General features: G+C 45.7%; 1 protein-coding gene across 1 annotated transcript in view; it reads left to right on the forward strand.

Moving 5' to 3' along the window:
* The window catches only part of LOC119389720 (bone morphogenetic protein 1), a 604,284-nt gene that overhangs the window by 397,467 nt on the left and 182,524 nt on the right, over positions 1 to 24,293 (forward strand). The window contains exon 4 of the mRNA XM_037657125.2: positions 18,872 to 18,992. Within this exon, the coding sequence (XP_037513053.1) occupies positions 18,872 to 18,992 (121 nt within the window). The remainder of the gene's footprint in view (positions 1 to 18,871; positions 18,993 to 24,293) is intronic.

A 24,293-nucleotide genomic window follows, 5' to 3' on the forward strand; every position in this document is an offset into this window, starting at 1 on the left:
CTGGCCATTCTCTGCTCCAATGTATATATATATATATATACGGGCAGCTTTTATGGCGAGCCAGTTTATTTGTGTCCTTTCCACCAGGCGATGAGGCTTTCGCCGTATCCATCTGGGATAAAGAAATATATATATTTCTTTGTCCCATACACACATATATATATATATATATATATATATATATATATATATATATATATATATATATATATATATATATATATATATATATATATATATATATATATATATATGTATAATCGAGGCTGACCCGCGTCTGAGTGGATTTTATAAGATCATGGAAAGGTCATAGTATGTAAAAACAAAAACCTCAAATACACACACTTTGAGCATAAAAGTTTTCGATTTCGCGCTCGCGGTGCATCTTTTCTGCGGCTACGGACGCACTTTATCTTTTCTTTTAAATCGCTCGAGGGAGGCGACGCGAGCCGAGTATTGTATTTATGTGGTTGGGGGCCAGACCATGTGTGGACCGCGCGCTGTCCTGTAGATTTATTTATTTATTTATTTACACCGGTGGTATAATGCGGCGTACACCGTTCTGGAAACGTCTCGGCTTATTTGTTCGCCTGCGATTTCGGTCCGCGCAGCAAACGACGTAGATAGAGGAGCAGAGGGGGGGGGGGGGATCCAGTGTTTGGTCGTCACGAGTTATATTTCGCTCCGCCCACTTTATCGTTGCTGCCGGGCGGAAAGCACCGTCGTAGAGCGAAAGGCGTTTTCTCAATTGATGGGCTCATTGAAATGGCGTCGTCTCCGCTGTACTGTGGCGTTTCCCTCTTTTTTTAACCTCGAAAGTGTTCCTGCTTCCCTTATTTTGTTTGCTTCTATAACGTTCGCTATCATAGGAAACGCGAGATGAAGCGACAGAGGTAAACACTTGAAATGCGACAGAGTGAGGCGACATACGGAAGCGCCCATCTATTTCTTTGGTGAATAATAATAAGATGACCTGCTAATATGTCTTGTGGAATTTCTTTTCATGTACCCAGCGGTCGTAACTCGTCGTGTCAGTGTAGCAAAGGCCGGCTTGCAAAAGGTGACGGGGGCGTTCCGACTGTAACCGGTGGCATGTCCATATAAGATTGTGTGCATCTGCTTGCATCACTGGAATGGAGCAGTACGTACACGTAGCACCTAGTGGTAAAGGCGACCAGTTCCACGTTGAGAGGACAGCCACTGTAAGGGCCACCCGGCCCGAAGCCTCCTAAGCACGACTTTTTCCGACCTAGTATGGTGAAAGGGGAAGGAGCAGACACACGGTAGGATAAGAGCGTGTGTATCCTGCGGAGCAAATTTTTACGTGTTCGGAGTGAGTTGAGGTGGAAGAGGAATGGATGGAAGATCTGCATTAGGAGGGCAGTGTGCCTGCTGGTCAGCAGCAATATTGTGAGGGCTCGCAGCATGGTCTTGAATCCAGTGTATACCCTGACGCAAGTAGCTGTATTACGATTCATTGTGTGTATCACCTCGCAGATTTCTTTCACCTTGTGAACTTTCTTGAGTTCCTGAATAGCCGCTAAAGAATCAGTGAAGATGTCCAGTTGCTTGATTCTATACGCAGCTGAGAGGTGGCATCTTGCACAGTGTCATGGATGGCTTGAGGTTCCATTACCAGAGGACTGGCTTCCGCAGATAAATAATGCTGGTGACCCCTGATAAAATTGTGCGTAGTACTTAGGAATGATGTCCTCCCGCCGTCTTGTAGCATCTGTATAGACTTTGCAGGTATTAGCGCATGATGCTTCGATGATAGCGTTCGTCAATAATACCTGCTGTATCGCTGCGTTGTAACTTTGCTGGCTTATTAGTTGTGATGGTGGTGAATTTCCAGGGAGGCATTAGATCGGGCTGGTTGTCAATGCGAGAGCCGCGCTGAAAGCGAGCATGCAACGCAGCAACAACCGGAACAAGTTAAGGTGCCCTACTTGTTCTCCATAGGAACAATTGCCCTCGATGTATGAATAAAAAGTTAATTAGCAAGTCTGTCAATTACCAGCGGCAAAATATTTCCGCCTAGGCGAAGAGTTATATATATATATATATATATATATATATATATATATATATATATATATATATATATATAGACGCCCTGCATGTATATAACCTTGACTAAGACAGCTCAAGCTCGAGAGAGAAAGAGAAGGGGGAAAAATCAGGAGGTCTAACTGGCAGATAAATTTATGGTCCTACAGGGTGCTTTTCGGAGCAGACAATAACGGAATACCGACCTAAACGTGAAAGAAAAGGCATGCAAACAAGTACACAAGAGAAGAGAACCACACGACACTGGCGCCGACTATCAACGATTGTCAGATTTATACAGTCTCAAGAACGAATGAAAGCGTCTCATAGCCGACACTCGGCATATCAATATTAGTGGATGCGCATGCGTGAGCTAGCCTTCGATTACCTTGCATAAAGAAAAACTATCATGCTTAAACAGTTATCTTCCGAACAGTGTGCCAGATTGACAGATGCCGCTGCCATTGCTGAGCGTGCGTAGATAAACTTTGCGTCTACTCTCTTTCCCTCCAAAATGGACCTTCCAGTTGTGGACCTTCCAAGTGGACCTTCCAAAGTGGGCAAGAACCAGTCTGCGTCTGGTTCTTGTTTCCGTGCTTGCGCGCCTCTCACTTTCTTACACAATGAATCCCACCTAACTAGCTCAACTTTTTGTGGTTCTGACCGACCTAAATAGACGTAAATAGACGTCGCACCAGGAGGTGGTCAAGTCAGTTGAAGTTTTCACGTAGCAGTGCCTCCTTGTAGATACCATACTTCTCCTACTTCTCACGTGATCGATTTGTTTTTAACTCGCACATTCGTTTTGCTCCACTCTTTCTTTCAAGCTCGGGAAAATGTTTGCATCGCGAGGAGGCAAGCACAGATAAATGGCCGTGCCACATCGGATAAGGTGAAAACAGGGTAAAGCCACGTGCCGGGATTTGTTCGCGAACACGACCATTTCTCGCTCGTTCCCGTTGTCTTAGACCAAGCTCGAAAAGCAGACCGAAGCCTGCAGCGCAAATGTTCGTCGTGACCGGATGCTTGCGCAAGAACACTTTTTTTTTTCTTGTAGCCGACGGTTGTCCAGCTAGTCAAGGGCGGATGCTAGGAATTGTCCCTTCCTTCTCACGACACGCAAAAGCAGTAGCAGATCAGATTTGAGCCTGACACCACGGTAACGCGGTATCCGAAGGGTCCAACTGGTGGATGTGGCAATCCACGCTTCACAGGCGCGGCACAAAGATTGAGTGGCCCGACAAATTGAGCGCTCTTCCCGGCTCTGCTCCGGTGGGCGTTAGTGGCTCGAGCAAACTGTATACTGGAATCCTCATGGGACTGAGGATGAAAAGAAACACGACAGTTGTAGAGCACGGGGCGGAACTAAGGGTAACAGATGACCGGTGCCATGTGCTCGAATGCCGAGTCACCGGTGCTCGGCTGATTGTACTGTCCTCTCGCGTAAATAGAAAATAATAAACTGAGATGGGGCAGTCGAAGCTCGCCGGGTGAGCCAGCATCCATGTTGAGGGCTATATCACCGGTGACCAGAATTCGCCCGACAGTTTAAATGTCGAGCGATGAACGCAACGCAAGGAATCGTTCAAACGAAAGCTGTAGGTGTGCACAGCGGTAAAAGACGTTGTCCGGTCTTAACGTGTCTTTTCAGGTAATATACCGTTCTTCAGTCAAGCAAGATCAGAGTTAAATATTGCTTTTAATATAACGAACGTCATTCATTTTAAGAACGTTGGTAGCCGAATGGATACGCCAGTAAAAGGTGCGGTTACGTATACGCCTCGTTCTTTACTGCTTCTGCCATCTGCTAACGATTACCGAACGGAACAGGAAACTGCCGTTGAGCAAAACTGAGCCAAATCTCATGAGTGGCAAAACTGAGCCAAATCTCATGAGTGCCACAAAACCTTAGAGCCACTTCGTCGCTCTGTCCTTCCGTATTATTATTACATGCAGTTTCGACACGTGGAGAAGTCGGCGTACTTGACCGCTAAGCTGAATTAATGTGCTCATATCTTGCTTAAGCGCCGTTCTTTAAGACGAAACTCCTCCGACACGGTTAATTTCTACAACTTCCGATCTCTGCTACCTCTTGAGTGCGAAAGAAAGACTCCGCTCATCAAATGATAAAATCAAATAGTGAGACATTTCCCTTCGGCTCCCTCTTTTCTGTTAGAACACGCTGCCTTCAAAATGGAGAGCAGGTAAGCGAGACGAGGAAAACGAAGTGAATCAACCAACGAAAAAAGAAAGAAACGCAAGAAAGGTGCTTCGTGAGCACACTGGCAGCCTCTTCTCCCAGCGATTGTGGAGCGCCGAACGGGAACCGGATGCTGTGTACACGACACCGAGCGCGTGTATTGCATCGTTCCCTTGATGACGTGATTTTTCTCCGCTGCTGCAGCATCTGCCCGAGGGGGGCCCGCGAGGGGCAAAACATCGTTTGTCTGTACGCTCTCCTGGGCCCTGTAACATTTATGGCTGGCTATCGCGTATCCCGCAACCCTCTCCCGGTAACCTCCTCCGGAAACGAGTATCTCTCTCTGTCCGCGTACACGGCAGCGCATTATTTGTTCGCTTTTACTTGAATCACGGCGATACTTGCTGCTGCGTGAGCGAAATAATTTCAGCGATGGAAACGGAGGCCTGTGGATGACATTGATTCCATACAGGTGAATGGATCGCCCTTAATTTCGCCCTAAATAACGTATGCGATATTTTTCAGGCATCGCGGCATCGATGCATGTTTACATTGCTGTCATGTGCAAAAAAAAAAAAAAAAAGATTTTTTTTTGTAGATGACTGTCATATGGTAAGTTACGAGCATTTGCATACGACTTACCGCAGTATGCAGGCCTGCGCGAACTGCGCAGCACGGTCACAGCGTAAGGTGTGAAACGGGCCGCCTCAGCCCGTCGTAAACTGTTTGAGGACGCTTCCTGCAAGTACTGAGCCTAGAGAGCCGCGGTTTAAAGTGCACACACTTATCAAAATACGGTCATCTGTGCTTAGGAAGCTGCGAAGCACGTGCAGCTTGTTACTGCAGACAATTTATAACACACAAAGCCCAAACATGACAGTGCCAATATCATGGCAAATAAGAGTCGTGGCAGTCTGTGCCTTGCTATCGAAGCAGTAAAAGTTCAACCGCGCTAGCTGGGCAGTAAAGAAAGTCACGACCTAGCCGCTTATGATGATGGCTTCTGACTGGCCCCTTTGTAGGGGAGAGACAGCTTTTAAATGCGCGCCTGTTACGTGGTTCACATGGCGTCACACCTGATGCGATGATACGCAACTGCAACGCAACGAGTGACACATCGTAACTGCAAAGGTGACTCCTCCGGCAATGGCAGGCCGATGGTTATGTTGTTGACGAAGTATAGCATCGCCCTTCTTAATGGGTAGGTAACATCAAAGCGCGCACAATCACAGCTTATGACAGCTGGTGTGGTGTTTCACGTGCGCAAGTGTAACGCATCGTGTGCAACTACGCAGCAGCACTCTCAATATGTGATCGACGATAACGATTAATGGTTAATCGTGGCATAGCCCTATGTAATGAAAACGTTTCGGTAAGGCTGTAAAAGCCTATCGATCCATGCTGTCCGTCTCGTCCTTTGGTAACAAACAGAAAGTTACATGAACTTTTTAATGCTTGCAGAGATGCGTTTGCTTGAGGCCTCCGAAACCAGTGCTGCACGTCTTCAGTGAGCGCGCTTCCTGTTTATTGAGTGAACGTAAACAAATTTACATACATACACGCACGCACGCACGCAAGTACGCACGCACACACGCAAGCACACACACACACACACACACACACACACACACACACACACACACACACACACACACACACACACACACACACACACACACACACACACACACACAAAGCCTCCCATACTTTGGCTGACGGCGCCACTTAAAAAATAAACATGGCGGAACAAATCAAAGCTTCGAATGTCTGGCGCCTCTTTGAAACTAAACATAACAAAACAAGCAAACCGTGCCAACGAATTCTCGCTTCTCGAGCCACCATATCATCATCTTGTCTCATTTCATTCCACGCGTTCGCGTCCACACACCTCCCTTGTGCATTCTTCGTTTCGACGCGTATTACGCGCTCCTCAAGGAGGAGATTATTTAAGAGCCGTCATGCTTGGGCGCGCGCTTTGTCCTTCTTCACTGGCGCACGAAGGCCGCTTTTCCTTAACCGCAGAATGGACGCGCTTTCCTATCTATCAGTGTCTGGCGATTTCGTTTATTCAAACGCTCGCCCCACGTTTGTCTTACGCTAAAAGTCTTTTCTCTACTCACTATATCCATTTCGTTCTGCGGGGTCCTACGCGAAATGGAGGGAGCCTCTAGATTCGGTCTGGCTTCGACAGCGGCTTCCAGGCTTCGTTCACGATCCTTATGCCGATTTTGTTGTGTACAGTTCGAAATGCGGAAAGTGAACAACTTGCATGCTGCGCTTCTCGGAATGCTTAAAGGAGTACTGACATGAATTTTAAAATTTTTCGGGTTGTTGCTCTAAATGAAAGCACGGGTGTCGAGAACCCTAAAAAGAGTGTCGTGGTGCCTGGGGATGCATTGCATATATTTTTAATACCGCTTCTTTCAACCAGCAGTTTCGGTTTCGGCTTCGAGAGGGCGGCTTCATAGTGACGTATCAAGTCGGCCCGTGACGTCACGGGCAGACTGCAACCCACGAAATATGCACCTGCTGTCCTTTGCTGTCAGTCGAACGTGGTTCATGATGAGTGAACTGTCGTCCAGTGCCTCCGACAGCGATTTCTGTGATTTAGGCTGCATGCAGAACCCAGATTTCGCAAACCAAGTGAGCTGACTTGAAACGTCATAGGGCTCTCCATGCGGTGAAGCTGCCTTGCAGATGCTGGGAGATGAAAACTTTAAAATCAAACTTAATTATTTATACGTGTTTCCCGGATGCGGTGTGAGGAGAGCGTTAACACTACATGCCAAGGAAACCAAAAACGTCCGTTTTGCTGCACTTCAAAATCGTGTCAGTACTCCTTTAAGTCTTTCCGTTATACAGCGTAAGCTTTCTGCAACTCATCTTGTTTTGCACTGCCTCCGAGATCGGCCCACCTTTGACCAAGCAATGATGTCCTATATGATGAGGTCACCATGTGACGTCACGTTGTGTGACGTCATGATGGCGCCATAATGACGTCACAAACTATGGTGCTGTGACGTCATGACCACTATAGTAGGTCATGATTACTAGCGAAAACGGAGACGGGGACGAGAAGAAGAAACACGGGACCATGCTAGACTTAAGCTAACCTTTATTACATAGGTTTATCGCACTTTATTACGTAGGCTTGTCGCACTGCTGTCTCATTTCCACAGGCTTTATTTCAGTGATTCATCGTTCTCACAGTCACAAATTAAACCAGCTCATCGCATTTTTCCACGCCTGGATCATGCATACAAAATACAACCCATGTTTGCGCGTACTAACTTCCTTCGTGACTCACCACTGTTTCTTGCAATTTATCATTGGAATAAAATACCAAGCGATGTTGTAACTGTGCGCGATCACGACACATTTCTTAGCAAATTAAAGGAGATGTGGAATGTCGAAGTGTGAAATTTTGTAGATTTCTTTTGTTTAGTTTAGTTCCAATATTGCCTGTGTTATTGCATGCCCTGTTTCATGCCTTACTGAATGCTACATTGCATTACCATGTTTTCTTCGTATGCAGACTTCTTTTGCTTTCTGGATTTTCCTTTTTTTCATGTTCTGTGTGAATATTCTGTGTAAAAATGCCCGCATGGGCCCTTAGCGTATATAAATAAATAAATAAATAAATAAATAAAGAAATAAATACAACATTCAAGTATATATAGACACAAATTGGCGACCGCACGCGCACAAGAGTCCCGTTACACTCTTTATTCTTTTTATTCTTTATTCAAAGGTTACCCCGCATTGCCCAAAGGCGTTACAGCAGGGGGGTTACAGAAACGACATAAACAATTCTTCGTTCTTACAGCACACTTGCATGGCAGACAATCCATTCCACTCTTTAACAGTTCTAACAAAAAAAGAATTCGCGAACAGGTTCGTCCTGGTGCGTAATTCTCTTATTTTAAAAACATGGTCAAATAGATTGAAACGCCTGTAGTATAAATTTCTTCGCAGATAATCAAGCTCCTTGTCAGAGAGAGCCAGCGAGGGGCTACTAACACACGCGTGAGCTTCTTTTCTAATGATGAGAGCTTCTTAAATTTCCCTCTCCTCCTGCGTTGCTAAGCTGCGCAGCACTGTGGTTTTCGCGTAGTACGGACTAGTAATCATGACCTATTATTCTCGATACCAACTAGCCCAACTTTCTGCCTTAACTGTCATGACGACGTCATATCTGTCATGACTGTTAAGGCTGTTAACTAAGGCTGTCATGACCGTTAACTGTCATGACGACGTGATGATGAGTTCTTGCATCACTTGTGTTGACGTCGCCGACGGAGGATCAATTTTCGCGTTTGATGAGGCATCTAGGGCTTTCGCCTTAAAAAAAAAAAAAAAAAAAACTATACACGAACTTGCCCGAGACTTGGGGCCGACTGCGTAGGCACCCACGCCGTACATTTCAGATTTATTTTGCTATGTTACTTTTCTCTTTACTTTTAAAAAATTTTAACCCATGCTAGCAGCAATATCTCCGGTGTGGACCAACGTTAATGATGACAGATAGATTTTCCGCAGAGCTAACAATATAATGCTTGCCTATAGGCCTCGTGCGCTGAATTGATGGCGCCACCGCTCCCCGAGTGCGCAGCGCCAATGCGGCCACTTCGCGCATTTTGTCCCTGTTCCCTTCTTGGCGCGTAGCCCGAAGTTGTGTGCGGTGAACGTCCATGCGTGAAAATGGCAGCGAGTCCCGCTTGCTTTTTCGCGGCTACGGACGAATAGCAAATGTTCAGGAATACTCCAAACGAAGTAGTTCGCTTCGGGGTGGCGACTTGTACGCCGCTAATACCGTGTGATATAACAACTCCACAGTGCCGTCGGTCTGTCGGAAATATTCGGGAAATGCGTCGCACTAATGACGAGCGTCGAGTACGATGTGCGTTTAGAGGCGAGTAGTTTTTTTCTTGGCAATAACGATAAAAAATACTTTTTATCAGCAGTCTCGCGCGTCGCTTGTCCTATGACTGGCGCGCATTAGCAGAAAGCGGGGATGGTTGAAATGACGTGTTAGCAACCGTAAAAAATTACACCATCTCCCACTAAAGGGAACCATGTGTGGATGCGAAGCAGCGGGGAGATGGTTCGCTTGACCGGGAGATGGTGTAATTTTTTTAGGAGCTGCCTCGCCAGGTTCTTAAGCTAGGGCGAAGTCCCGCGCCGTAAGCTGCATCCATCCATTCAAAGCGTCGTGGAACGCGAAGAGGAACGCTACGCGCGTCGTGTCTTCCCTCTAGCCCGGCCGTTAATTCTCACAGGGTGAGCGGGGAACGCGGTCGACAGGCGCGCGAGAGGGGGGGGGGGGGAGCGTAGGAGAGGATAGAGAGGGGGAGGGGACGCGCATGCGCAGTAAGGGTGGTCAGGCCGCACGCCAACACAACCGGATTGAGCTCCGCCATAAGCTGCTTCGCATCTAAAGGATAGAGACCGCATGAAGTTCCAGTCTCTTAGTTTTCTAGCGCTGTTAGTACGTTGAACACATTGCGAAATTATATTTTTGGACATCTGCAACTGTGTTTTTCGTCTAGGTCGCCCCATCATAAAGCCGATCCTGAAGCCCTTCAGCCCGACAGTAGTGCACAGCCGACAAAGTGGGCACTGTAGAGGACTGTTTTGCGTCGCACTGGTTGCTACGAATCTCCGTTCCGGCTAACAGTAATAAAATGAACAGGGGAACCAACAATGTGTTAAAATACTGGGAGCAGTAGCGTAGGCAGAAATTTTTTTCTGTGGGGGTTGAACCATATACACATGCAAAAATTTAAAAAAATACGGGGGGGGGGGGGGGGGGGAGGGAGGATGTTTGAACCCGCCTGGCTACGCCAATGACTTGGATAGAAAGCGAAAAAAAAAAAAAAAAACGTGCGAAGACCGGACGCGTTTGCTTATCGGCCGCGCCGAACGGCTGCGATCGAACGTTTTCGCCAATCATCCTCGCACGACTTCCACGGAAAATGATAAAATTGCGCCCTCGGCAGTTTCCCAGCCGTGGTCTTGTAGCTGTTATAGCATCCGAACTCGCAAGAGCAGATAGAAGTCGACTTTTTTCGCCGCGTCCACACGCTTGCGCTGCTAGGGGCCATTGCCAAGCTCCTGCGGCCAAGCGCGGCTCTGCGGAGGAAACAGGGACATTTTACCAGTAGCCGCCGCTGTTGCGCTGCATGTCCGATTTGAAACAGCAGCGCACGAGGCCTATACGAAACCAATGTACCGCAATTTGAGGTCCTCACTCCGAAGAACCTCGAATTTATCTGACACTCTCTGCTGCAGTATCAATTCTTATTTTTTTTTCTTACACAAATCTTCGGAATCATTGTTTTTTCCTTTTTTTTGCAATACTACTCTGTTATAGATGTACTTGTATACATAACCATCGTGACCACGAGTGGTATGCGCAGCACATTCTGAGTACGCTTTTCTGGCTTTGAAACTCTCGTACAGCCAGCACCGCGTGATCTATTGAATCGAAAAGCATGCTCGTCTCTCCTCGTGAGATTCTTATCGGCGCAAATCGCGATGCAAGGGCAATAAAGTGCGAATAGCGGCGCACGTCGTAGTTTCACCACTTATGTATGTATAGCATATGCCGCTCCTCATTGTCGATGACGGTGCCGCGACACCGCGCGGCGTCGTGTGCCGAAACGGGCTCGACGTGTTTAAACGAAGGGTGATGGACGTTTTAATCACGCCGTCAGCGTCGACCGAGCCGTCTCCCACGAGATCACCGGGAGCGCCATTTATGACTGGCAATGAAATAAGGCCCGAAACCGTCGGTGCCCAAAGCAGCTGAGGCAGGGAGACAGTGCGTGAAAAAGGCGGAAAGGGAAGCGAATGTATATAGGTACATCACATAAGCTCGTATGGCAACAGCGTTTTCTCAGCGCTTAACTCGCAGCAGCCCGTACCGCGACCAGTATAAAGGTCGCAATGTAAATTGTCATTTGGTACTTGTGAGTAAATCGCGCGCTATGTTGCCTGCTTAGTCAATTAAAAGCGACTCCCAAAGTTTCCGTATGTCTCTCACGCCTCCTTCCCCTCCCCACCCGCCGCCTCTGACAGACTTCAAAAACATGGCAAGAAACTCTTATCAGCTGTTTCATTCACTAGAATCCACTGATGGTTGCTTTAAAAAAATGATTTTTAGCCACGACTTTCGGATCGCGGTAACCTGAGCCACTCAGTGCGCATGCGTATCTAATGACGTCACAGCAATCCCGGTTCAGAGATACTCGCCTACAAAGACTGCGTTCCACGAAGCTGTGTGTTCCACTTAATGTTTTTTTTTTTTAGAGTGTTTAGTTTCAGAGTCACATAGTTTCTGTTCCGCAAATAAATCGGGTTTGACTCAATACACAATTAAATAACAGTTAACACATTACGTAATTATCGACCGAGTAAATAACGTGCCTCAGGGAAGGACTCGGTGACAGAGAGGAGAGAGAGAGAGAGAGAGAAAGAGTAGAGGAAGGCAGGGAGGTTAACCAGAAGTTTGTATCCGGTATGCTACCCTGCACTGGGGTTGGGGAATAAGGGGTTGAAAGCGAGAGAGAGAAAATAAATAATAAGAAAAAAAAACAATCACAACCACACACACACAAGAGCGTTCCGCTCAGAGGCGCTCTGACAGGCCAGTGGATCGCAGGAAGGCTAGTAGTGCTTGTAAAGCCTTCTTCTGCGACGTTATGTCCGGACGATGGCGTAAAAGCCTCTATCTACAGAGAGGAAACGCTTATTATCAGGAAGCGCTTCTGCGTCCTGGGTGGACCGGCTTCTTAATTCAAGTAGCCACTGCTCATAGCGATCTCCCGAGCCCGTTAGATTAGGCCACGTTGCCTCCTCGGTTTTACGTCTGATAGCTTCGTGTCCCACTTCTCTTCGGTTAGTGTTTTGAGGGCTGTATAGAGTGTCGTATCGTAGGGGAGCAGCGGGAAAGACAAGGACATAAAAGACACACATACAACCACACGTAGCGCTGACAGGCAACTGAAGTTTATTACGGCGAAGAGCGTAAATAAATATATATGCTACATATCAGCCCTTGTCAAAAACAAGACAAGGAAAAAGCAGGAAACATATCATATGGACACCGATGCACGAAGCTGTGAGCGCATGACGATAGCGGTTAACATGATTCGCTAGCAGAAAGGTACGCAATTTCCTTGTCAGATAAGAAAACAGATGGAGTGCTTGCACATACATCTTTCAACAGGGCAAACTTGTGGGTCTCGATGATTTCACGCGTCAATTGGCTCCTGTTAGCGGCTAACACGTCACATTTACTGAACTCGTGACAGCAGCCTCACTGTATACAGGGAATGCCAAGATGGCCGCTAAAGAGCCATCACCGGCCATCATATTTAGACACTCGATCCCGGGCCACCACGCTCCGGAATCGAGTGTCTTAACCACACCCATGCTTGCAGATACTGAATAAATCTGAACCACATGAATGCGTTGTAGCTGCGGTGCAAAACAAATTTTAAAAATGAACAAGTAATTATGAAGGTGGAGAGAAAATATCGCACTTCCCTTACTTTGAGGATTTTTGGACACATTTCTTGAAACACCCTGTATGTTGATGGCGGCTGGATGTACAACTCCGATTCGTTTAGGCGTTCTGCATCAACGTCGCCAAAAGTTTCGGGGAGTTTGTAAGCCTTCTCGTTTCCAGAAAATGTGAAAGAACGCAATGCATATACAATTCAGGGAACGCTATACATATACATTTACAGAATGCGCGACCTTAGGCGCGCGAGGAAATCGAACGAGTCGCTTTACTGGGTATATGCTGCTATACGTATACGCTTAGTGGCCTCGCGGGTTTGGCCATACATGATCCTCCTTTAGCAGCCGACGGCGAATGATGGCCCCCTTTTATATCCCCGTCACGTGATTGATTTGCCGCCATGCGACGTGGCTTGGGAGCACACTAAGCCACCGTCCGTCCCTTATGAAAAAAAAAAGGGTATCGAGCAAAAGAGGAAAACTACTCTTTTACCGCTCGCGCCAAAGCTGCAGTAACGACGCTTGTTTTATTTGGTTCCTCGCTACCGTTTCTTTTTTCCCCCTAATTTTGGAGCATGCGTGAGTTCCCTTGTATGGCGTATACGCCTGGATCGGCATAGGTTTATGGAATTCGCGTGTTGGGGCGGAGGGGGCTTGTCTCCAAAGCCACGTATATAGGTTGACGTCGGTCGCAGTGATGGTATACCGTATATAGGTACTGCGCAGCACTGCACGCTACGGAGGATTAACTTTATCCGGCGCTCAGTTTGTTATTTTTTTTTTCGCTCTTCTTTTCGCTCTCGTGTTCTTCTCAGGCCGCTCACATAGGCGCCGGTGCTCGATCGCTCCTGTCCGGTACCGCACTTCATCATTCAGTGTCTCTGGCGCCCTCTTCCGCTCTGGCGAAACTGGTTACGCTATCTACGTTCGCTTGGCTCAATCCCTGTACAGCACGCCGTTTCGGTGCATTGATAAGGGATAACGGTGCTGCTCGAGCGCTAAAGCCACGTGCGGCTTGCCAGTTAACTGAATAAGGTGCTCGGGGCGGCTGCTTTAATATACAGTCGCTCGAAGCATTTTTTTTTAATGCAAGCTTGACGAAGTTTATCTTCTGTACAAATTATTTCTTTGCTTCTTCTTTGTTCTTGCGCTATAACGCCCGACGAAGCTCGTTTGTGTGGCGCCGTGCGGCTATTCGTTCTTTCTTTCGCAGTGCTTTCTTTTGTGCCCCAATCATTGAAGCCTATATATATTAAGCGGCCCTAAACGCCAACTTTGTTAGGACGGCTGCCTTGTACTTGTGCATACGCTCGTTGCTTCGATTGAGCGCCACTGGGCAATTGGCAATTAGGCACGGCCGACATTGAGAGTCGCTCAACAGTGAATGCTTTGTTATGAGCCTGCAGTGAGCGCGCGTGCATTTGGCGGCGAGGGAAGTTAACTGTGCTGTTTTTTTAATGTTCTTTTTTAAATGATAGCTGGGTTCTTCTTAGGTCGCTAGTAAACTTCGAATGAGCGTTGCACGCATCAGTCGTCTCAATTTGCTCGGCGCAGAATAAAACGCTGACGCTTGTTCGAGACGTCTCGTGGCTAACTCTGGAAGAGCGGCTGAGCTTTAGTACATACATTTTCACTGGACCGTGGAATGTTCAGCTCAAAAGTGGTGGATGCTTAGTGTGTGGAGCGACTCTCGTTCTCCTCGTGTTCTCATTGAGGTGGGTTCCACTGTAATAGTCGCTTCAAGCTCTACCGAAAGTGTCGGCTTCTTTTTCTTTTATTGCAGCGAAGCTATTAGCGCTACATTGATTAGAATTTTTCCGATCGTCGTCAGTGTCGTTGTCTGTCAGCACAAAATGTGGTCCGATCCCGGAGATTGTGCAATACAGGGTCGATCTGAGCAGAGGTAACGCCGGCTTCCCATATTGCAATATTGAACTTACCCGCGGGCCATTATTGAACCCTTTTCCAATGCAGGGGTTTAAGCCCACTGCGTGCGCGCTTGACAGCAGCCTGCAGGAGTCGCGCGTTAGCGATGCATAACTTCCTACCATTCTCTAGCACCCATGGTTCCGTAGTCAGTGAACTGGCAAGAAACAATGGAACACACTAGCAAGGAGCACAACACACTCACAAGAAGGGAAGATGAGAATATATACGTGTGGGGGAGTGAGTCTGAAATGAGAACACAAGGCTATGTATACATGTGCATCAGTTGTCCCTATTAGTGAATGCATGCGCATACACGAACATCCCTTTTCCCACTTGTACAAAACAGTCAGCAGAGACGACGCGAACGAACATCATGTTCTGTATATCACTGGTAATTCCAGTTCAGGAGGTTGCCGAGTGCGAGCGCCAAGCGAGGCAAGTCCCAGAAATGTGTGGCCATGAAGCTGAATGCAAGCGTCATATCAGGAAATACTCAGAGTTCCCAATCAAGAATCCGCCGCAATGGAGGATCGGTGGCTATGCTTCTCGGCTTATGACCTGAATGACGCGGGTTCGATCGCGACCTTGGCGGAAGCATTTTGGTAGAGGCGAAACGCTCGAGGCCCGCTTACTCTGCGATGTCAGTGCACGTTGAGGAACCTCAGGTGGCCCATAGCCCTCCACAACGGCGTCTCTCGTAGCGTGAGTTGCTTTGGAACGTGAAACCCCATAAACCAAACCAATCAATCAAGAAAGAAGCCGAGTACAAGCGCCAATGCCACCGAGACGCACATTTTGTGATCCTGTTTGCCACTTTCTACAATAGGTTCGCTGGCCAATCATGTCGGCGGGAATGAGTGTAAATCGTTTCTTCTTGCCCTGAGATGTAAGTTTCTTGTATATCGCACAAACATCGCTTATTGCACGTTCGCCTATTTTTATTTCTTGCACGGGGCCCGTCATTGACTTCCGTATGTTGGAGAGATAAGAACGTGAAAGCTTTGTAGTCGTGGATGTCGTCCCAAAACTAAAACTACGAGAAGTGAAACATACGGGGCTTCTCACCAGCACGTAGCGATACTGGCATTAGCGATAGCTTTGCATGCGACAATGCTCTGCATGCTCTGATAGCTTTGCATGTTCTTTGTACGAGAGTAACGGTATAAGCATGACCACTTCTGGCGCGCGGACGATCGCTGCGGTGCCCAGCGGCTACGTCCTGCGAGAGCGAATTTCGCGATGCAGCCTGCGATAAACACGAACGTCAGAAAGGTCGAATATTCTGCATCGCGCACGCTGCCAGCCCTGCGGTTAGTAATTCTACGCGATGAGCACGTTCAGCTCAGGTCACTCGTGCATTCACGCAGTAGCACGTGCATGGGTGAGAGCACCATCCCTGGTGGCAGTGAGCGAATGTCTATATATAATATACAGTGTGTTTCAAGAAATGTGTCCAACCTTCTCAAAAAATCAGAAAAATGCGATATTTGCTCGGAGCTTTCAGAATTGCTTTTTCCGTAGCGGCAGCAATCTTAAGGTAGTTAAGCACATCATTTAGGACTGTAATTAAGAAAGTTACATTAATTAACTTTTTAATTAGTGGAGTTAGGTGATTGTGTCAAATGGGAGAATTGAAGTTCTTCATGCGAGAAACCCAATCCAACTTTGAGATTTCGAAAAAGTGGCATCTAGTAATAATTACGAGGTAATGAAATTCAGCCAAATTCAATGGCGAAACCTAAACAGAAACATGGAAGAACGCAACTGCCATATTCTTCTGAGACGTCCAAGATGAGTGAATGACTTTTTCTGTAGCGCTAGGCATCTTAAGATGGTTAGAGGCATGACTTGAGACAATAATTAAGAAAGTTAAATTAATTAACTTTTTAATTATTGGAGTTAGATTACTGTGTCAAATTGGGGAATTGAAGTTCTTCGTGCCAGAAACCAATCCCAACATTGAGATTTCGAAAAAGCGGCCTCTAGTAATAATTACGAAGTAATGAAATTCAACCGAATTCGATGGCTTTCGCTGTTGAAAGCCGTTGCATTTCGTTGAATTTCATTACGCCACAACAATTACTAGAGGACGCTTTTTCGAAATCTCAAAGCTCGGATGGGTTCCTGGCATGAAGAACGTCAATTCTCCCATTTGACACAATCACCTAACTCCACTAATTAAAACGTTAATTAATGTAACTTTCTTAATTACTGTCCTAAATGATGTCCTTAACTACCTTAAGATTCCTGCTGCTACAGAGAAAGCAATTCTGAAAGCCCCGAGCAAATATCGCATTTCCCTGATTTTTTGAGAAGGTTGGACACATTTTTTGAAATACCCTGTATAGCGGGGAGGGTGAGAGCACTGGCGTATTGCAGGTACTCTTATTAAATATACTGTGTTATTTCCAGAGACACGAACGTATAACAGAATAGAACAGAGACTGAAGGTGACGAGTAGCCCTGAAGCAGGCAACAGTGCTCGTATTGACGAGAGCAAAAGCAGAGGCATTTGCCCTGAGGAAAACAATTAATTCCACCTGTCATAACCTTGGCTTCGGCCTAAGGCTGCTTTTGTTCGGTCGCGGTTGATCGCTTCTTTTCTTCCTGACGTGGCTGTCTTGTTTAGCTTAGTGATTTGCCTTTTCTCGCTGTCGAAAAGTCTGTTCCCTTACAAAAATAGATTTAGACAGACTATAGACTGTTCAAAAATGGGTTTAGACAGTCTATAGACTATCTAAGTCCGTTTTTCTAAGGGTTGGCTCGCGTTTTAGACTCTTAAGAAGGAACAATTTTGTCGTTATTATTACTAGAATAATACAGAATAACTAGAATACGTACAGTCGTACACACACACTTTTCTTTCTAATCGGTGTAGCATTAATTAGTACACGTACACTAACAGATGGGCATATCATGAGGTAGGTACTTTCCGTGGCGGTATCATCGGCGGCAGTATTTCATGGAGACATGGATACACAGATACATATAAATGCGAGCACGATTCTATACTTTTCATATTACATGGGGGCGTCTCTCATCAGCGGTGCTGCGTTTTTATTTACCCTGACTAGCGAAGAGGATTCGAACGTTCGCTTTTCATTCGTTCACAAATTTTCCGTACATGGTCAGTGCGACAAGCTGTGCGTCTTTTGTAGCACAACTACATTCAGCAATTTCTTTTTAATACAAGAGCTGTTTAAGCTGGAGGCAAGTCCGAGGGGCGTGGGCAAGAAACTATCATCATCAGTGGCGCCGCTCCTCACGAACTATGCATGGCGTTGGCAAAAGCTCGGTCGGCGCACGCTCGCTTCGTCCTCTTCTTGACCCTCTGCATAGAAAGAAAGGGGATAAGAGAGATAGAGATGGAGAGAGAGGGAAGAAAAAGATGGAGAGATAAAGAAATTGAGAGAGAGGGAAAGAGAGAACGTGAGAAAGAGTGAGAAAGAAACAGAGAGAGAGATATATAAAGAAAAAGGATACAAAGAAAAAATACAGAAAGAGCGGGAAAGAAAGAGATAGAAAGAAGCAGAGACAAGAAAGATAAAAAAACAGAGAGAAAGAGGGAAAGAGAGGAAGAAATAAAGGAAAGTAAATACCAACAAGGAAGGCCGCCTCGCTGTGCTGTTCCTTCAGGCTTGGCACTGCTATTGCGAAGCTGCCTAGATTTCTTTTATTCTGTCTTTAAATGAACACCAAGAACGCTTAGAAACTTCTTGCATATGCAGCGGAGAGCAAAGGCAGCGTTTGGACATTTGAGATAACATACCTGCATCGTCTGTGTTCGTATACGGACGTGGCATGGGCGCGAATGCAAAGTTCTCGCATATGTATTTTATCACAAATCATAAAGCGTCACAATCGCGTGTCTCTCATTCAAGACAAGGACCCGAGAACAAGCTAAAGAAAGTGTGCATTGTTGATCTCGTTCGTTGCGGTGAAGGAAACAGCAGCGCGAACTAGAAAAAGCGCACTGCGCTTATCCCATGTTACATTACTTGAACTGTGGTGTATGTAATGCGGAGGCTGTCCTTTGCCGAGCTGGAGGAGCTATTACGCTTTGGTGACGCACGGCTGTCTGTCAGAGCGTTATTGTTACACCGCTGTGTTGTGTTTATCGGAGCCGCAAATGACGTGGCGTGTGCTGCTGGTGTCTGTGCGACGCAGGGGACCACCGAGCGCTGTTCAAGCAGGCGATGCGCCATTGGGAGAACCACACGTGCATCAAGTTCGTGGAGCGTGGGCCGGAGCACCAGCACTACATCGTCTTCACCGAGAGGCCCTGCGGGTGAGTTTAAAACCTCATGGGGGGAAATGGCAGAGAGGTGGCACACTGCTCCTGTCCTTAGAGGCTCGTCGGAAAGATATGCTCGTGTATCTCTCTGTCGCACTCACTCACTCACTCACTCACTCACTCACTCACTCACTCACTCACTCACTCACTCACTCACTCACTCACTCACTCACTCACTCACTCACTCACTCACTCACTCACTCACTCACTCACTCACTCAATCAATCAATCAATCAATCAATCAATCAATCAATCAATCAATCAATCAATCAATCAATCAATCAATCAATCAATCAATCAATCAATCAATCATTTTTGTCACTGGAGCGCGCAGTAGCGTCCTATGCATGTCATGTATGCAGAAAGAAAAAGAGACGGGAAAGCCAGTGAGGTTAACCCGGAAAAAAAAAGAAGGCCCGGCTTGCTATCCTGCAGTTGCTACTAGGGATGGTCGATTAAAATTTTTAATCGATTAATCGTTCATCGTTAAGCGGTTTAGCCTTTAATTGATTAATTGCTTTCGGTGAAATGTTTTATTCGATTAATCGATTAATCGGCATTTTTTATGGGTGCTTTAAAACCGATACCTCTTTGTTTGAGAGGCATCGTTCGAGTTTGATATGGACCCTAATCTTTTTAACAGACTTGCTGACGATCGAAAATTCCAACTTTCGAAAGTGTCGACGACGGGCCCCTTGTGTCCAGTATGCGAAAATTCCCACTTTCGCACACTGGACACAAGGGGCCCGTCGTCAGGAGATGGCTGTTGGCTAAATAGCGAGATACTGATAACTGAAAAGGCGGATTGGTGTCGTCAGGATAGGGTTCTTCAACACTGTCACCTTCGTCATTGCCGCCTTTCTTTGGCAGATGGCTCTTTGGCACGTGAATAGAGCGGGCGTGCAGCAGATGATATCTTAGTATCCGTCGCTGGCTTCGAGAAGTGCATGCCACATTTATTACACCTCTCAGTCTTCGTTTTCTCATCTTCAGCGAACAACGACCACACTGCGCTCCTCTTCCGATTGCCCGGCATTATGACATCCTAAAGGTAGCGGTATAACCACCAATGTGTAATAATTACATAACATAACACGCAAGCAACGCCAGCCCCACGTATACTCAGTAGTGATACAGAACTATCGATTGTACTATCGATACTATCGATAGCTGAGTCACTATCGAACTATCGATGGTAAAAATTACTATCGATAGTGCTATCGATAGTAACAAATTTGATGGTACTATCGATAGTTTAAAATCAACAGTGCGAACTAATTGCAGAATAAACTTGGTTCCCCGCGCCCGTGGTACATAGTGGAGCCGGAGGAGCAGGCTGAAGGGCAAGAAAGCTGACATGCGTGTGTTCTTCATCAGAGTGCTTTGCTGACACATGATCGTAAAGTCAAACTGCTCAGCTGTAGCGGAAAGGAAGCCGTTACATATGTGGTGGAACATCGCGGCATGAAATTCTATTGTATTTTATGATTTCAAAATAAAAAATATATCAAGAACTAAGTTTGTTAATTGTAAGTTGTAACTGGTTGGTTTTGAATATGAATTTATTGATGAATATATTCCACCGCTTTCACTGCGAAAATAATTTATTTTTCTCGACAAAAATTGCTCATAAACTAGGCGAAATGGAGAGTAGCTATCCCAATGTTTTGGCAAAATGGCCGGCTAGCAACAGCATCATTATTCACACCACTATCGATGGTATTGTCACGTGGTTCTGACGGTGAAGAATGCTGCAGCAAGACTGGGAAATACTCAGCTCTTTCTTTGGGCGAACTTGTGCCCAGAAAATCAAAACTCAATATACTAGCGATACGCTCTGCATACATACTCTCAAAACAATGTGGCGAATCTCCTCGGTCAGGCAGTTCTTCTGTCATTGCCCATTAGCAGCGATTTTGCTGTGGGAAACACCGGCGCACACTGCATGCTTCGCCCCCCCCCCCCCCCCCCATGGTTTTACGTTAGTGGAGCTCAAACGCCCTTCCCTACATGCTTCGCCTCTCCCCGATTTTTTTTGTGTCCTTGCGTAAATACGTTTTCCTAAATATTTTTTTTTAGCCACGTGAATGCCGCGATGACGAACTGAACGCGCAGCTCGCGCACCCTCGAACCACGAGGGTGGCCATGTGACATTTTTTGCCTTAAGCGTGAGTATAAAAGGGTAACGAGAGATGGGCTCTCCGTTCTTATACGTACGTGTTTCCGGTTTCTAGCTGTGCCTCTCCTCGGCATGTATAGGGTGGGCAAAACACCAAGGTACTTGCGAGGTGTTCTCTGCTCCATCTGTTCATGCACGATGAAAATTGGTTGAGCCAATTTTTATGTCTCAATTACGCCTCATCACATCGCGCCAATTTAATCTAAAGCGCCTCGTCTCGGCTATTTGTATGCAATAGTCTCTCTGCGTTAATGAGTGGATACCAAATTCGCTATGCTCCTAAGGATGGTCGCAATATTAGCGCAAACATCTGAACATACGCATGTAGGCATTACACACTGTCACGCACGTTCTCACGCTGTCTCTCGTTACTCTTTTTAAACGCGCTTTAGGAATACACATTATCATTGACTCCATAAACAGTGCAAAGCTAAGGTCATTCTTTTTTTTTTTTCTGCAGCAGTCTCTTCATGGTACACTCTACTGTTCCTTTTTCTTCGATCGTTTATAATTATTGAAAGTATCAAATTTATTCCGCGTAGAAGCAAATAACACTACCGTTGACTATAAGACAACGCAACGCCTTCCTCAGATGGCGCGCTGATAAATGTAGTATGACTTGATCGAATTAAATTTAGTCATCGAGAGGATCCGCTCAACAGGCTATGCACGTGTATGACGTCGCAGCCAGTAGTTTACTCCGCTAAATATTCAATCTGTATGTCATGAAACATTCTTACCAAGAAAGAAAGAAAGAAAGAAAGAAAGAAAGAGAAAAAGAAAGAAAGAAGGAAAAAAAAACGGAGACGAGAACATTGTGCCTTTCGTTTTGCGGAAAGTTTCACTTTTTTTTTTTTTCACTGGGACGAAAAGTAAGTGAATCCGATATCGACTGCGATCGCAACGAGGATAAGTTGCTTTGTCGCTCTGAACAAATTTCATCAAGTGTTTGTTCTTGCTTTTAAGCGGCGGACGAGCCTTCTACAGCAAACACGGCCTTTGGTATTTTTTAACAACGTTCAGGCTTCACGGCCGTCCCGATTCCTTTTGCACTTTGAAACAGCACAAACACGCCTTCGTTCACGAAAGCAGAGCCCTCGCTCGTTGGTGCGTACTTCGCTATACTATAAGGGGGTGAAACTGCAGCTGATTGCGAGCTTCAACAAATCGCGATAAATAATAAATATTGAGTGCCCCGCTTTCTACGAATTAGTCAGAAACCAAATAAATAACATTCTTCTCTTACTACATATATAGATTGTGTCCCAGTTTGGAACACAGATTCGACATGGCTGAGCGAAGCTTCCAATAAAGTATCCGTTGACGCTGCACGTGACAAAGCTTCCAAAGCTTATTTCATTTCATTTCATTTCATTTTATTTACCCTCAGGGCCATATGGCATTATAGAGGGGAGTGGAAAATAAAGTTTCCAAGAAAAAAGAAAAGAAGAAAAAAAATACAGCATGAGAATATACAGCATAGAAGATACATATTATACAGCAGAATGTACAGCAGAGAAAATACAGCAGGAGAATAAACAATGCAACAAATAAAGATTATACAATAGTAGCTGTGCAACGACGGTGAACATAATACAATTTTGAGTAACGTTGAACTCATACAATACTGAGTAATGTTTGACGGAAAATATTGTTATTAGTAATAGTGACGATGTCTTCGGGAAGGTGGTTCCAATCTACTGATGTACGAGGTATGAATGATCGATAAAAACACTGGGAGTTGCAGGATGCGATGCCAACCTTATGACGATGGTCGATGCGATGAGATATGTACTGAGGATTGAGGATTAGTTGGTTATGTAGGGTGGGATGATGGAATAGTTTGTGAAATGTGCTCAAACGAGATATTTTCCGACGGGATGCAAGGGAAGGAAGGCCTAGGCTGGATTTCATTGAACTAATACTGGCGATGCGATTGTAGTTAGAAAGTATGAAACGGGCGGAGTTATTCTGTACGAGCTCTAGTGAAGTAACCAAGTTATGGTGGTAAGGATCCCATACTGATGATGCATATTAAAGTTTGGAACGTATTAATGTTTTGTACAACAGTAGTTTTAGTGCAGATGGTGCTTTTGAAAAGTTACGACGTATGTAGCCTAACATGCGATTAGCATTATTAGTAATATATGCGATGTGGGGTGCTCAAGGTAAGTTAGATGTGATAAGAATGCCCAGGTATTTATACGAGGAAACTGGATCAAGCGGGACGTTGCTTAAGTAGTATTTTGGTGGGGTGTTAGCAGATCTGGTTACGCGCATTACCTTACATTTAGCGATGTTTAGGTCAATTCGCCATGTGCCGCACCAAGCTGCTACAGTGTTAAGGTCAGATTGGAGGCTTAAACTGTCATTATTACTGGTTATTTCACGAAAAATGACGCAGCCATCTGCAAAAAGATGAATGTTAGAAGAAAGTGAAGACGTGAGGTCATTAATATAAATTAGAAACAAAAGTGGACGAAGAACTGACCCTTGCGGTACACCTGAGTGGACCGCAGCAGATGACGAACTGTAATTGTTAGCAGTAACGTATTGAACACGGTTATACAAGAAACACCCAATCCACTTGAGTAAACTATTGTCAATATTTAGTAGGCTCAGTTTGAAGAGTAGTAGTTGGTGACAGACTTTATCGAAAGCCTTACTGAAGTCTAAAACAATGCAATCAGCACATGATGAACGGTCTAAAATCTGATGCAGTTTGTGAGTGAAATACATGAGCTGTGTTTCGCATGAAAAATGTTTGCGAAAGCCATGTTGTGCTGGTGTAAAAAAAGAATTCGATTCAAGGAAGTTAATGAGGTCGGTGAAAATGACATGTTCTAATAACTTACAGGAAGTGCTTGTTAACGAAATAGGGCGATAATTTTTCGGAGAGTGTTTATTACCCGACTTAAAGGTTGGAACCACCCTCCCGATTTTCCATTGTGCAGGAATGGTTGATGTATCTAAGGAGTGTTGAAAGATTTTTGTTAGTATCACTGAACTGTAAGTAACGGTGCTTTTCAGAAATTTGGTACCAATATTGTCATGGCCAGGGGATGAGTGAATGGGCATGTTATCTATGAGTTTAGCGATACCGGAATGATCAATGG

The sequence above is a fragment of the Rhipicephalus sanguineus genome, chromosome 1 (genome assembly GCF_013339695.2).
Source record: "Rhipicephalus sanguineus isolate Rsan-2018 chromosome 1, BIME_Rsan_1.4, whole genome shotgun sequence".
In the NCBI taxonomy this organism is placed as follows: domain Eukaryota; kingdom Metazoa; phylum Arthropoda; class Arachnida; order Ixodida; family Ixodidae; genus Rhipicephalus; species Rhipicephalus sanguineus.